General features: G+C 43.2%; 1 protein-coding gene across 1 annotated transcript in view; it reads right to left on the bottom strand.

Annotated features, from left to right (window-relative positions):
* Window positions 1–13,359, bottom strand: part of LOC110488658 (short transient receptor potential channel 7) — a 52,052-nt gene extending 38,693 nt beyond the window's left edge. The window contains exons 1-2 of the mRNA XM_036942769.2: window positions 12,773–13,359; window positions 4,007–4,769 (exon numbers count right to left, since the gene is read on the bottom strand). Of these exons, the coding sequence (XP_036798664.1) occupies window positions 4,007–4,769; window positions 12,773–13,233 (1,224 nt within the window). The 5' untranslated portion in view covers window positions 13,234–13,359. The remainder of the gene's footprint in view (window positions 1–4,006; window positions 4,770–12,772) is intronic.
* Window positions 13,360–13,822: the final 463 nt, after the last annotated feature.

Raw genomic sequence — 13,822 nt, 5'->3', positions numbered from 1 at the left:
CCTCTGAATGGCACACATGTTTCAATTGTCTCAAGGCTTAAAAATGTTATTTAACCTGTCTCCTCCCCTTTATCTACACTGATTGAAGTGGATTTAAAAAAGTGACATCAATAAGGGATCATAGCTTTCACCTGGATTAACCTGGTCAGTCTACAGTGCCTTGCAAAATTATTCACGCCCCTTGGCATTTCCCCTCTTTCGTTGCATTACAACCTGTAATTTAAATGGATTTTTATTTGGAATTCATGTAATGGACATCCACAAAATAGTCCAAATTGTTGAAGTGAAATGAAAAAAATCACTTGTTTAAAAAAATTCAACAACAAAAAAATGGAAAAGTTGTGCGCCCATGTGTATTCACCCACTTTGCTATGAAGCCCCTAAATAAGATCTGGTGCAACCAATTACCTTCAGACGTCACATAATGAGATAAATAAAGTCCACCTCTGTGCAATCTAAGTGTCACGTGATCTGTCACCTGTTCTGAAAGGCCCCAGAGTCTGCAACACCACTAAGCAAGGGGCACCATGAAGACCAAGGAGCTCTCCAAACAGGTCAGGGACAAAGTTGTGGAGAAGTACAGATCAGGGTTGGGTTATAAAAAAATATCTGAAACTTTGAACATCCCACGGAGCACCATTAAATCCATTATCAAAAAATAGAAAGAATATGGCACCACAACAAACCTGCCAAGAGAGGGCCGCCCACCAAAACTCACGGACCAGGCAAAGAGGGCATTAATCAGAGAGGCAACAAAGAGACCAAAGATAACCTTGAATGAGCTGCACAGCGGAGATTGGAGTATCTGTCCACAGGACCACTTTAAGCCGTACACACCACAGAGCAGGGCTTTATGGAAGAGGGACCAGATAAAAGTCATTGCTTAAATAAAAAATAAGCAAACACGTTTGGTGTTCGCCAAAAGGCATGTGGAAGACTCCCCAAACAAATGGAAGAAAGTACTCTGGTCAGATGAGACTAAAACGGAGCTTTTTGGTCATCAAGGAAAACACTATGTCTGGTGCAAACCCAACACCTCCCATCACCCCGAGAACACCATCCCCACAGTGAATCATGGTGGTGGCAGCATCATGCTGTGGGGATGTTTTAATTGGCAAGGACTGGGAAACTGGTCAGAATTTAAGGAATAATGGATGGCGCTAAATACAGGGAAATTCTTGAGGGAAACCGTCCCAGTCTCAAAGAGATTTGAGACTGGGGCGGAGGTTCAACGTCCAGCAGGACAATGACCCTAAATCACTGCTAAAGCAACACTAGAGTGGTTTAAGGGCAAACATTTAAATGTCTTGGAAGGGCCTAGTCAAAGCCCAGACCTCAATCCAATTGAGAATCTGTGGTATGACTGAAAGATCGCTGTACACCAGCGGAACCCATCCAACCTGAAGGAGCTGGAGCAGTTTTGCCTTGAAGAATGGGCAGAAATCCCAGTGGCTAGATGTGCCAAGCTTATAGAGATATACCCCAAGAGACTTGCAACTGTAATTTCTGCAAAAGGTGGCTCTACAAACTATTGACTTTTGGGGAGGGGGATAGTTATGCACGCTCAAGTTCTGTTTTTTTTTGTCTCATTTCTTGTTTGTTTTGCAATTAAAAAATATTCTGCATCTTCAAAGTGGTAGGCATTTTGTGTAAATCAAATAATACAACCCCCCCCCCAAAAAAATCATTTTTAATTACAGGTTATAAGGCAACAAAATAGGCAAAATGCCAAGGGGGTGAATACTTTCGCAAGTCACTGTATGTCATGGCGTTCTTTATGTTTTGTACACTCAGTGTATATGTCAACGCTTAAAACTCGGAGCACACTGTGTGCTGTCCCCCATCACTTGAACCCACTGGGACAATAGTACATGTGGCACCGTGTCAACATAACCCTGGGCAACAGGTCTAATCCTGCACTTAACCATGTAAAGATTGCAGAGGGCAGCTGCATTAAAACAACAATAATACTGATTACGCCCACAGGGACTTTCTCCAATGAGATCAGCACGTCCCTTCCTTTCGGATAAGTGGACTACATAAGGAAAGAGTGTTCGAGAACTGACTGCGTCTGAGCCAGTCAGAACATATGCATTCTTACCTCAGAGAGTGGAGAGAGAGGGAAAGAGATTGAAAGGGAGGGGGGGAGAGGGAGAGAGAGGGAAAGAGATTGAAAGGGAGGGAGGGAGAGGGAGAGATAGATAGAGGAGAGAGACATGGAAGGTGATAATGAGTGTGTAATGAAAGAGATGGAGGGTAATAGAACTAAGCCTCCCGGGCCACTACTTCTCATTTACACATCTAGGAAGCAGGCAGACAGACAGACACCTGAGCAGACACAGCTGCAGTCATGACAAATGCCAACCCACGCACCCTTCTGGACTGCACCCTTCTATTCACTTTACCCCGCCGTCTAAATGCCAAAGTGTTCCCCTTTGCCTTCCTTCCTTCCTAGAGCTCCTGGGCTTGAATTTTACTCCTGTCGTTGTGGCTGTATTCCCCACACTGCAGCATGAACCTTCTACTTTCAACACACAGACCCAGCTGTGTGCTGTTAACACGTTAACGTGTGTATTAGTGTATGTGTGTATTTGTGCATTTAGAATTTTTATTTAACCTTTGTTTAATTAGGCAAGTCAGTTAGGAACAATATCTTATTTGCAATGACGTCCTACCCTGGCCAAACCCTAACCCGTGACGACGATGGGCCAATTATGCGTCGCCCTATGGGACTCCCGATCACGGCGGTTTGGGATACAGCCTGGAATCAAACCAGGGTCTGTAGTGACACCTCTAGCACTGAGATGCAGTGCCTTAGACTGCTGCACCACTCGGGAGCCCATGTACAGTAGTATGTGTGTATAGCACGTGTAGGACTAGTGAGACAGCAAAGTAGAGAGAGCAGCCTCAGTCCTGAGCCAAAGCTGCTACGACTCCTAGCAGAGACGTATCAAACATAGCAGATGAGGGAGCAGAAAATCCTCACGTGCAAATACATGGATTCTCTCTCTCTCTCTCTCTCTGTCCTGAGGCTTCGTTGGGTTGGTAGTGGTTAGAACTGAGCCTCTGGACCTCAGTAGACTATTTTCTGTGGTCACCTTTTGGCATTTGAGGGCTTTGGAATGGGAGGAGTGGGGGTAACTTGTTTCTAAATTATCATGCAATTTGGTGGCTCTTTTTTGGATATTAATCAAAAGAGGGAATTGGTCTAATTCTGCTCTGCTTGCGTTGTTTGGAGTTTCTATCTGTACTCTGATGATGCTCTTCGTCTCTCTCGGTCTCTCAATCTCTCTCGGTCTCACACTCTCTCTCGGTCTCACACTCTCTCTCGGGCTCTCCAGTTCTCGGTATCTCACTCTCGGTCTCTCGGCCAACTCACCTTCAACTCAGTCTCTATGTTAACCAGTCTGGCCAGTTAAGCTCACCTTAAATTTACTATGTACTGTATCGGTAACTGACAAAATAATGGAAACACTTTAGTAAATACAAAGTGTATTGAAAGCAGGTGCTCCTACACAGGTGTGATTTCTGAGTTAATTAAGCAATTAACATCCCATCATGCTTTGAGTCATGTATAAAAATGCTGGGCAGGCCATTATTTTGGCTACCATGGCTATGACTCCATAGGATGACAATGCCGCCATCCACAGAGCACGAGTGGTCACTGAATGGTATGCTGAGCATGAAAATGATATAAACCATACGCCATGGCTGTCTCAGTCACCAGATTTTAACCCAAATGAACATTTATGGGATATTCTGGAGCGTAATCTGAGACAGCGTTTTCCACCACCATCAACAAAACACCAATTGATGCAATTCATTGTTGAAGAATGGTGTCGCATCCCTCCAATAGAGTTCCAGACACTTGTAGAATCTATGCCAAGGTGCATTGAAGCTGTTCAGACTCGTGGTGCCCCAACGCCCTATTAAGACACTTTATGTTGGTGTTTCCATTATTTTGGCAGTTACCTGGATGTTAGCCAGTCTGGCCAGTTAAACTCACCTTAAACTCAGTCTCTATGTTAGCCAGTCTGGCCAGTTCGTTGCTGAGCTCCAGGGCGGTGAGGACAGGGTCTTCACTGCTCAGGGACAGGTAGGCAGCACTGGCCAGCCCTTTATAAGCATTCATCCTGGAGCGGGAGTGGCTGAACGAGTCTCTCTTCTGCTTCTCTACACACTCATTGCACTTACAGAAGTAGTCATGAGGCCTCTCGATGCGGGCCCCCTTGGTGAGCAGAATATGCACAATCTCATACTCCTGACAGTGTGCTGCTAGGATGACTGGGGTGACGTCGTGGGAAAAGCGTGTCCCGTCTTCATCGTAAGCGTAAAAATCATCATCCCGTAGCTCCTGTTCGAGGGGACTCTGGGTGAGCCGCAGCCCTTGGCTGAACGCCGGGTTCGCCAATATGGCTTCCACGATACGCACATACCCTTTAGAGATAGCCAATAAGAGCCCGTCGCCCACTCTGGCTAGCCCATCCATCTTTAGCAACAGCTCAGTCACTTCCAGGTGTTCATTGCCCACCGCCAGCTGCAATGCATTCTGGCCCATGTAGTCCACACAGTTGAAGTTGAGGGTCTTGGACTCCTCCAGCATCTTACGGACCACGGGGATGTTGCCGTACTCGGCAGCGTCAAGGAAACCCTCTTCCTCCGGCGTCAGGGCCGAGCCACGCTCGTTAAACATGTAGGCTGGGCCTCGCACAGCCTGGCGACGCCCCTTCTCCCTCAGCGTGGTGTGTCTCCGCTGCATTGCTTCCACTCTAGAAGAGGGGGGAGAGGGAGGGTTATTAAGCAAGGGTTAAACCAATGTAAAATGACACACACACACACACACAAACACTCAAATAATGCGGCACTGAATCACACAATCCCAAATACTGCATGACAACTAGCTGTCTCTTACACCATCAGTTCATATTGTTTTTCCCATAACTGTGTATTGACAGTATATCTGCCCTGAGCTGTAAATGTACACATTGCTTGCCTCTCAGAGGAACTGAGTGGGTCAATCGGAATCTCTTGAAACCAACACAGTGTGCGGCAGGCGCCTCAGACAAAAGCCTCCAATATACGGTTACCTCAAAAACAAACTGTTCAGCTCCTCAAATCACATGTTAGACACAGAAAGAGCAAATTAATGGAAAAGAGAAACCATTCGAGAGGTAGAAAAATCGGTAGGAAGCCAGAGAGAGGGAGGGGGATGGAGCAAGAGAAAGAGAGAGATAGGAGGGAGAAGAGGCGGTAAAGTTTCTGCAGTGAAAAGGATGAAATGTACAACAACTGCATACAATATGCCATCAACAACTAGGGTAACAGGCTTATTACTCTTTTAGCATTTTGTCCTAGAATTTGGTCTTCATGGAAGGGCTAGATCAAAACTTTGTTTGAGAAATAGAGGTGGTTCCAAAACACAGTCCACTAACCCCTAGTGTAGATGTCTGCATTGGTGCGTAAGAACTGTTTTATCATTATTTTAATTGCGGTTTTATTCATCAAGAATCTGTCTGATTTAAGCTAGAGACTTCCTGGTTTTTGCAAGGGCTGTTCTAAGTCCACGCTATCGGCTTTCCGCATCTGTGATGGAAGGCGGCTGAGGTACAGTGCTGTCTATCAGACCAGGAGTAATCCCAAAAACCGTCCTTCTCACAAAAACGTCTGCAAAGTCTGAATGGTTTGAGCTACACAACTAATATGATCCCACTATGGCAAGTTGAGACTCTCACCAACAAGAAAGTGTCCATTTTGCTCTATGAAGCTTCACAGAACCAGGGTTACACATGTAACTGTTTTGCTTTTGTCCCTGATGCTTTTCCTATATCTCTCAGATGCATTACAGACACCTAAAACCATATTTCCTTTTGATTTATTTTTTATTTTTACAGTAAGGACAAATTCAATGTTTCATCAGATAATAATTTGTTTATTTTTTGGGATACCTACAGCGGTCCTAAAACTCTAAATCAAATAGCTAAATGTTCCATCTTATGGCCATATTAAAACAATTCCATTTGTTAGCTCAGTATATATTGCCATCTACAGGCTTTGATTTTTAGGGGCTAAACAAAGCCATCACAGGATCAAAACGGAGGAGTGTCGGGAGAATTGGAGAACGGGTGAAAATGGGAACCTATTCACGTGGGACTGAGAAGACGACGAGCGCTCACTCATGCAACGCTGTGTGTGTGTGTGTGAGTGTTCATTCGGGTTCTCTTTTTTTTTCAGATTTTGTCTAGTCTTAGTCATTTTGACTAAAATATCATTAAGTCTTAGTCACAGTTTTGTCATTTGAATAATGATTTAGTCTTGTGAAAATGACAAAAACAGTGGGCCATTTTAGTCACATTACATTTCTATCATTAACCCATAGTAAACATAAATCACTGACTTCCATGTGCACAAACATACACAGCCTTGTCCTACCAACATGTTTTTCTGCTTAACATCCAGTTTCTCCTCCCAACAGCAGAGAAATGACAAACACGTATAAGAATATACAACACTTTTCCGGCAATGTAAATTCCTAATTCAGCCTATATCGATATTGCACATTACAGAACAAACAGACACACACAAGCAGAGAGAGAGAGAGTAGCACAATCACCAGAAGTTTTGACCAAGCATAATGGGTTGCACCTCCGCCACTAGGTTGCGTCACTGCCATTGTTCAATGGTCCCCTGACGGCGCAGCCAAATTGGTGCACAAACGTACAAGGGGAGCTAATGACTCTTTCGCCCAGTGTTATAGTCGAGTCAATAAACCGGAAGTTCGAATCGAGTCCCAAGTCCCTTGTGCTCGAGTCCTGGTCCAAGTGCTCAAGTCTGAGTCACTGGGTGGACATTTACTCAAAAAGAAAGTGATTGACCCAGTCAGATATAGCGTGGTGGCAAGAGCCATTTTGTCCAGAAATTGTTTGCTATTCATTTTACTTTCTTTATTTGCGACCAAATACTTGCATATAAGCTACTGGTTATGTTACCAGGGCCGCACTCAGTTGTAGAAATTCAATGAATTTATCAAGGGTTGAGTGAGACTACAAATTCAAAAAGAGCCGGAGCATTGCTTGCTCGCCCGGGACTCCTGTGCCGGGTGTGGTGTACCATTCCCGCTGCTGAACAGAACTGCGCATCTGTGCCGCTATTGTGCTTATCACTGATATTTTTGTCACTATTTTTGTTGAAGAAATGAACAAGGGTCTGTGTTTGTGCATGTTTAGTGTGTTTGTGTGTGATTTTACGGTCCCAAAGCACAGTAGTTTATGGGTATCGACTTAAATTTACAGTTGATCAGAGCTGTGTGTGGTAGACTGGAAATCAATGGAATATAGCCAAAAAAGAGAACCGAGCAAAAGCCCTTATGACACAAACCTGAGCTTCAGCACAATGTCAACACATTAGAATTACAATTGATAGAACTGACATTCTCATTCAAATCAATGTTCCATTCTAATTATATGGCAGGCGCTGCCCCTGCTCAGTCGACCGTCCAGGTAAAATAGGACTTTGAGATCACTTCAAAACCGGCCACTAGGGGCAACGGTGAGCGCTATTACCATCAAGTAGTCGTGGAGTTTGCTAGGGTGTGGATGGGGATGGCGGATGGACGTAAACCACGGGCTCCGGCTCTGAGGGTCGAATGTTTAATCCCAGTGCTAGGTACTTGTTTTTAATTGTTTTGTTTTAAAACTATCCCAAACCTTAACCCCCACCTTAACCATTCATAATTAATGCCTAAACTTAACCATAGAATTGTTTTTGTTTTAACCCCATGCCGAACCTTACCCCTTAACTTAACCAATGAATGCCTAAAGTCAACCTTCTGTAGTGAGACTGTGAGAGCTTATTGCAGAGCGATTGAATGAGTAAGCTGTGAAGAAGGTCGATGGGAGATGCCCTGATTGTTTTTTTAAAGGATTCCTAGTCCTCTCTCTGCTGTGGTGGCACACACACACACACACACACACACACACACACACACACACACACACACACACACACACACACACACACACACACACACACACACACACACACACACACACATAATTGCCAGCAGCTACCATCATGGGCTGTGAGAGCCACTTAGATCAGTATACACGGTGTATTTTTATGTCTGTCATGTCCCTCAGCTCAGGGTGGGAAAGAGAAACCATTAACTTCACAACCACTGAGACTAAATAGTCCCACAAACACACACCCAAAATTGATTTCCATTCAAAATCCTATTTTCCCTAACCCCTAATGCTAGGCCTTACCGTAATCCTAACCCCTAAACCTAATTCTAACCCTAACCAAAATTGGAACACTAAACCTACCCCTAAGGTTAAAATATATTTTGTCCTTGTTGGGACGTGGGAAATGTCCCCACGAGGGAGAATTTTACTTGTTTTACTGTCCTTGTGGGGACTTTTGTAATTTCCAGTACCCCCCTTAAACTCACAGGAACAACTATGGCTACTACTACTAAAGAGGTCAAACTTGGTTTCATCAGACCAGAGAATCTTGTTTCTCATGGGTTGAGAGTCCTTTAGGTGCCTTTTGGCAAACTCCAAGCGACCTGTCATGTGCCTTTTACTGAGGAGTGGCTTGCGTCTTGCCGCTCTAACATAAAGAACTGATTGGTGGAGTGCTGCAGAGGTGGTTGTCCTTCTGGAAGGTTCTCCCATCTCCACAGAGGATCTCTGGAGCTCTGTTAGAGTGATCCTATGGTTCTTCTTCAACTCTCTGACCAAGTGAACATTGGTTTCTTGGTCACCTCCCTGACAAGGTCCCAGGCCAGTTCTAGGAAGTGTCTTGGTCGTTCCAAACTTCTTCCATTCATAAATGATGGGGGCCAATGTGTACTTGGAGATATTAAATCCTGCAGAAATGTTTTGGTACCCTTCCCCAGATCTGTGCCTCGACACAATCCTGTCTCGTAGCTCTAATAACAATTCCTTCGACCTCATGGCTTGGTTTTTGCTCTGACATGCACTGTTAACGGTGGGACCTTACATAGACAGGTGTGTGCACTTCCAATTTTTGTAAAAATGTTAAAAAATATATATATATTTAACCTTTTATTTAACTAGGCAAGTCAGTTAAGAACAAATTATTACTTACAATAACAGCCTACCGGGGAATAGTGGGTTAACTGCCTTGTTCAGGGGCAGAACGACAGATTTTTACCTTGTCAGCACTGGGATTCAATCAAACCTTTCGGTTACTGGCCCAATGCTTTAACCACTAGGCTACCAAATCATGTCCAATCAATTGAATTTACCACAGGTGGACTCCAATCAAGTTGTAGAAACATCTCAAGAACGAGCAATGGAAACAGAAACAGAATGCACCTGAGCTCATTTCCATGTCTCATATGAAAGGGTCTGACTACTTATGAAAATAGGATTGTTCTGGTTTTTTTATTATTATTTTTAATACTGTTTTCACTTTGTCATTATGGGGTATTGTGTGTAGACTGATGAGGGGAAACATTTATTTAATACATTTTAGAATAAAGCTGTAACGTAACACAATGTGGAAAAAGGGAAGGGGTCTGAATACTTTCTGAATATACTGTATGTTGCTCTAGTTGTCTTTGTTAAATAACATCTGTAAATATTTTAAATAGACGCTCAAGAACCTATGGAATGATATTCATAGTCATCTTATTTTTCTGTTGTTCAATGCTCAAACTCCCATGATTCTATTTGACAAAACCACTATCACCTACAGGAATTGCTGCTCTGGCAGCCCTTTCCAAATAGCATATATTTTTGTTATTACTTATAAACTTGATACTTTTGATTAGTTCCAAAAGGCCTCACGTGTTGTTGGATGGTTACTTGGACAGTCGCTGAGGCTGTACTTGTCTGTTATCGTTGAAAACACGTAATTTCGTATGCAGCAGGTTTAGTTACTTATCTAGCTAGCATTGCTAATGTTAGCACCAAAGATACAAGCTGAGAGACAAGGATTATTTAATGATTTGTCTGTACATTTTGTAAGAAATGTTGTTCTTCTAACAGGCCTACTGTCACGCCCTGACCTTAGTTATCTTTGTTTTCTTTAATATTTTGGTTAGGTCAGGGTGTGACAAGGGTGGTTGGTTTAGTTTTTGTATTGTCTAGGTGTTTTTTGTCCTGTCTAGGGTTTTTGTATATCTATGTTTTTTTGTATGTCTAGGTATATGTAGGTCTATGGTGGCCTGAATTGGTTCCCAATCAGAGGCAGCTGTTTATCGTTGTCTCTGATTGGGGATCCTATTTAGGTTGCCATTTTCCATTTTGGTTTTGTGGGTTATTGTCTATGTGTAGTTGCATGTCAGCACTCGTGGTTTTAGCGGCAAGTTCATTTAGTTAGTTTGGTTAAGTGTTCTTCGTTTTAATAAAAGAAGAATGTATTCATCTCATGCTGCGCCTTGGTCTCATCATTATGACGAACATGACACCTACATGTTGTTTGGACTTTTGTGTAAGACAGTCTCGAAGATGAAAGTCACCTGTAATTATTGTAAACATTTATTTTGGCTGTAGCAGTCGGGCTAGCTAGCATGCTAACTAAATACAGCAATTGTGTGTTGTTGTTAGCGTAGCTAGTAAGCATCTAAATTCAAATTATTTGTTAGTGTATTGCAGTTGATTGGTGACAATCACGTGAACATAACTTATCACATGCTATTTGGACTGTTGTTTAAGACAGTTGCTTAGATGAAAGTTGGCTGTTATTGTAGCAAACACTTCGGGCTAGCTACATGCAGTAACTCTTATGTTTAGCATAGGTAGTGTAGTTAGCATCTAAATTCTAATACATTTTGAGTGTATTGCAGTTGATTGGTGACAATGACATAAACATATATTCAGCATAACAGTCATGCAATCATTATAATACATTTACAACCCAAAAGTAGTGTGAAATGCACTCATAATTTATGACATGAACAAACATAACAACACAACATGCAATAATTTCAAGGGTTTTACTAAGTTAGTTTATTTAAGGAAATAAGTAAATTGAAATTATATATTATATCATTATATAAATATAAAAATATATTATATCATTATATCCTAATCTATGGATTTTACATGACTGGGAATAAAGATATGCATCTGTTGGTCACAGATACCTTTATTAATTAGGGCTGTTGATCAGAAAACCAGTCAGTATCTTGTGACCATCATTTGCCTCATGCAGTGCGTCACAGAGTTGATCAGGCTCTTGATTGTTGCCTGTGGAATGTTGTCCCACTCCACTTCAATGGCTGTGCGATGTTGCTGGATATTGGTGGGAACTGGAAAACGCTGTCATACACATTGATCCAGAGCATCCCAAACATGCTCAGTGAGAGATGTCGGGTGAGTATGCAGGCCATGGAAGAACAGGGACATTTTCAGCTTTCAGGAATTGTGTACAGATCTTTAAGACATGCGGCCGTGCATTATCATGCTGAAACATAAGGTGAAGACGGCGGATGAATGGCATGACAATGGGCCTCAGGGTCTAGTCACCGTATCTCTGTGCCTCCATAATGCCGTTGATAAAATGCAATTGTGTTCATTGTCCGTAGGTTATGGCTGCCCATACCATAACTCCACCGCCACCATGGAGCACTCTAATTCCCTAAAACGACGTCGGAGGTGGCTTATGGTAGAGAAATTAACAAAATTCTGACAACAGCTCTGGTGGACATTCCTGCAGTCAGCATGCCAATTGCACTCTCCCTCAAAACTTGATGCTTGCTTCTTCTCGTCAGAGACAAGGCTTTCAAGCTTAATGCTACTGTATCACAGAGCAGATAGAGACCAGAGTGATCAAATACAGACACTGCAGGCCGTTTGGAATATATCCTATTATATTTCCAACTGTAATACCACTGGCTTAGAACATTTTCTAGAGGCTATATGTTATACTTTGTTGTGGCAGCCTTTCTACCTGGGTAATACAGTGGATGACGTCACATGTCCACGTCTGTCCAATAGGCTTATTTGTCAAACTTCTCATTTGCATACGGAATATTGACTCAGCACCGCACGCACGGCCCTGCCTCGGTTCCTCTCGCCGCCATCCCTTAACTTATCGGTCTCTCCGGTGTCAATCAAGACTCTCTCAAATCAAGAACAAGCAGCACAAACACGCTGCAACGGTAGAATCCGTTAACCGCCAAGCGGTGTCATGGGCCCGAATTAGGGTGTGTATATTTTAGCTGGATCTGACTGATGGGTTGTATGTATTTTATTTATTAATTATTTATTTATTTAGGGTTTGGAGTAACACGAGACGAATTCCTTTAAACGAGGATGGAATCCCCCTACTCAGTCTTCAAAGACGAGACACACTCAACTATATTTCCACTGAGAATACAACATTACATTGAAAAACAGAAAGATAAAAGTAGCCTAATAGAATGACAAAAAAAATGCACAGTTAAAGACAATTAACTAGAGAATTAAGCTATTATCTGACATCGTCAGCCATATGGTCACTGTACCTGTTGAGGTCCAGCAGGAAACCCCATTAGCCCATACATCCCCATTGCGCGTGTACAGTATCTCTTGAGTAGAATATTATGTCTGCGCACCCCTATATTTAATCAAACAATATGGCACATCTGTATCCACTCATTCATTGTATGGGATTAGTATTTTGCGTAGCCTATAGGCTACATAGACTACACCACCCACATGATTAATTTTACTCAATTATTCAGTAACAACTAATTGTGTTTCCTCATATTTGAATAAGGTATAGCCTAACAGTGTCATAATTAATTAAAGGGTAGACTCACGGTGGCTGGGTCTCACTGCTGTCTCGCTGGGGCTCTAGGAGCTGATTAGTGCAGTGGTAATACTCTCGGTCCTGTCCGCGGGGGAGTTGCTGTCCAAGGTCCTGAAACGTTGCCGAGGTGGTGTCTCCGTCTCTGCGCTTTGGAGAGAGGGCATCGCGCCCGTTGTCCGCCGCAGCTGTTAAGCGCGCATTCTGTCTCTGGCGGAACTGAGAGCCCGTCTTCGTCAGTCGCTGGGTTAACTTTGGCAGGGTACAGCGCGGGGAGTCCCCGGGTTTGCAGCGCTCTGGAGACGGGCGGAGGCAGTCCTGGGGTAACGGGGCTGGGTCTCGAAGCACCGGGGGACTGGAGGAGAAGTCTGGCGGCAGTGGAGGAGAGGGGGTTCCGGGGAGCCCGGGTGGAGATGGGGAGGGAGAGCACCGGAGCTCTGCTAGCTCGGCGCTGTCGCTTCCTTCGTCAGACATCGGGAGAAATCGTGAGCAGCATAAGTTAGAGTTAATATTTAGCTATAGCGACAAAATACTGCATCTGAGATAATAAACAATATATATCACGTCAGGGCAGGTTCAGCAAGTTGAAGGCACAATTTTATATTTATCACCAGCACGGGTCGGGACCGATGGCACCAGTGTTTCGAAAAGCAACTCTCACCCACACACAAGCCGGAAGCCTGGCACACACACTCTGCGCACGCAACTATCCTATTTAACATGCTGGCTTAGAAAATAATTAAGCCCTCAGATCGATAAAGTCGTTAGTGCTTAGGTTGAAATAATAAAACCGACAAGCATACAGCTAGGGAGCTCAGCTCTTGACTATAAACAGACCAAATGCAATAGTTTACATAAAATTCTATATTCCTAATTAAATTTAGACTGAATTAGAGCATAGTCCTATAGGAGGTAATTTAAAGGTGAAGCATGCAGAATGCAATTCTAATTAGACAACTGGCTATCTATAGGCCTACCTTTGGGTAAGGTATCTTTGGTTATGTGAAGCTGTGATTTACATATTTAAATCCTTGGTGGTTTTGAAGTAAGATCTTGCCCAGTT

This window comes from Oncorhynchus mykiss, chromosome 14, assembly GCF_057628025.1.
Source record: "Oncorhynchus mykiss isolate SJ-2025 chromosome 14, ASM5762802v1, whole genome shotgun sequence".
Classification (NCBI taxonomy): Eukaryota; Metazoa; Chordata; class Actinopteri; order Salmoniformes; family Salmonidae; genus Oncorhynchus; species Oncorhynchus mykiss.
The sequence above is the reverse complement of the archived record's forward strand: the minus strand, read 5'-3'. Positions and strand labels throughout refer to the sequence as shown.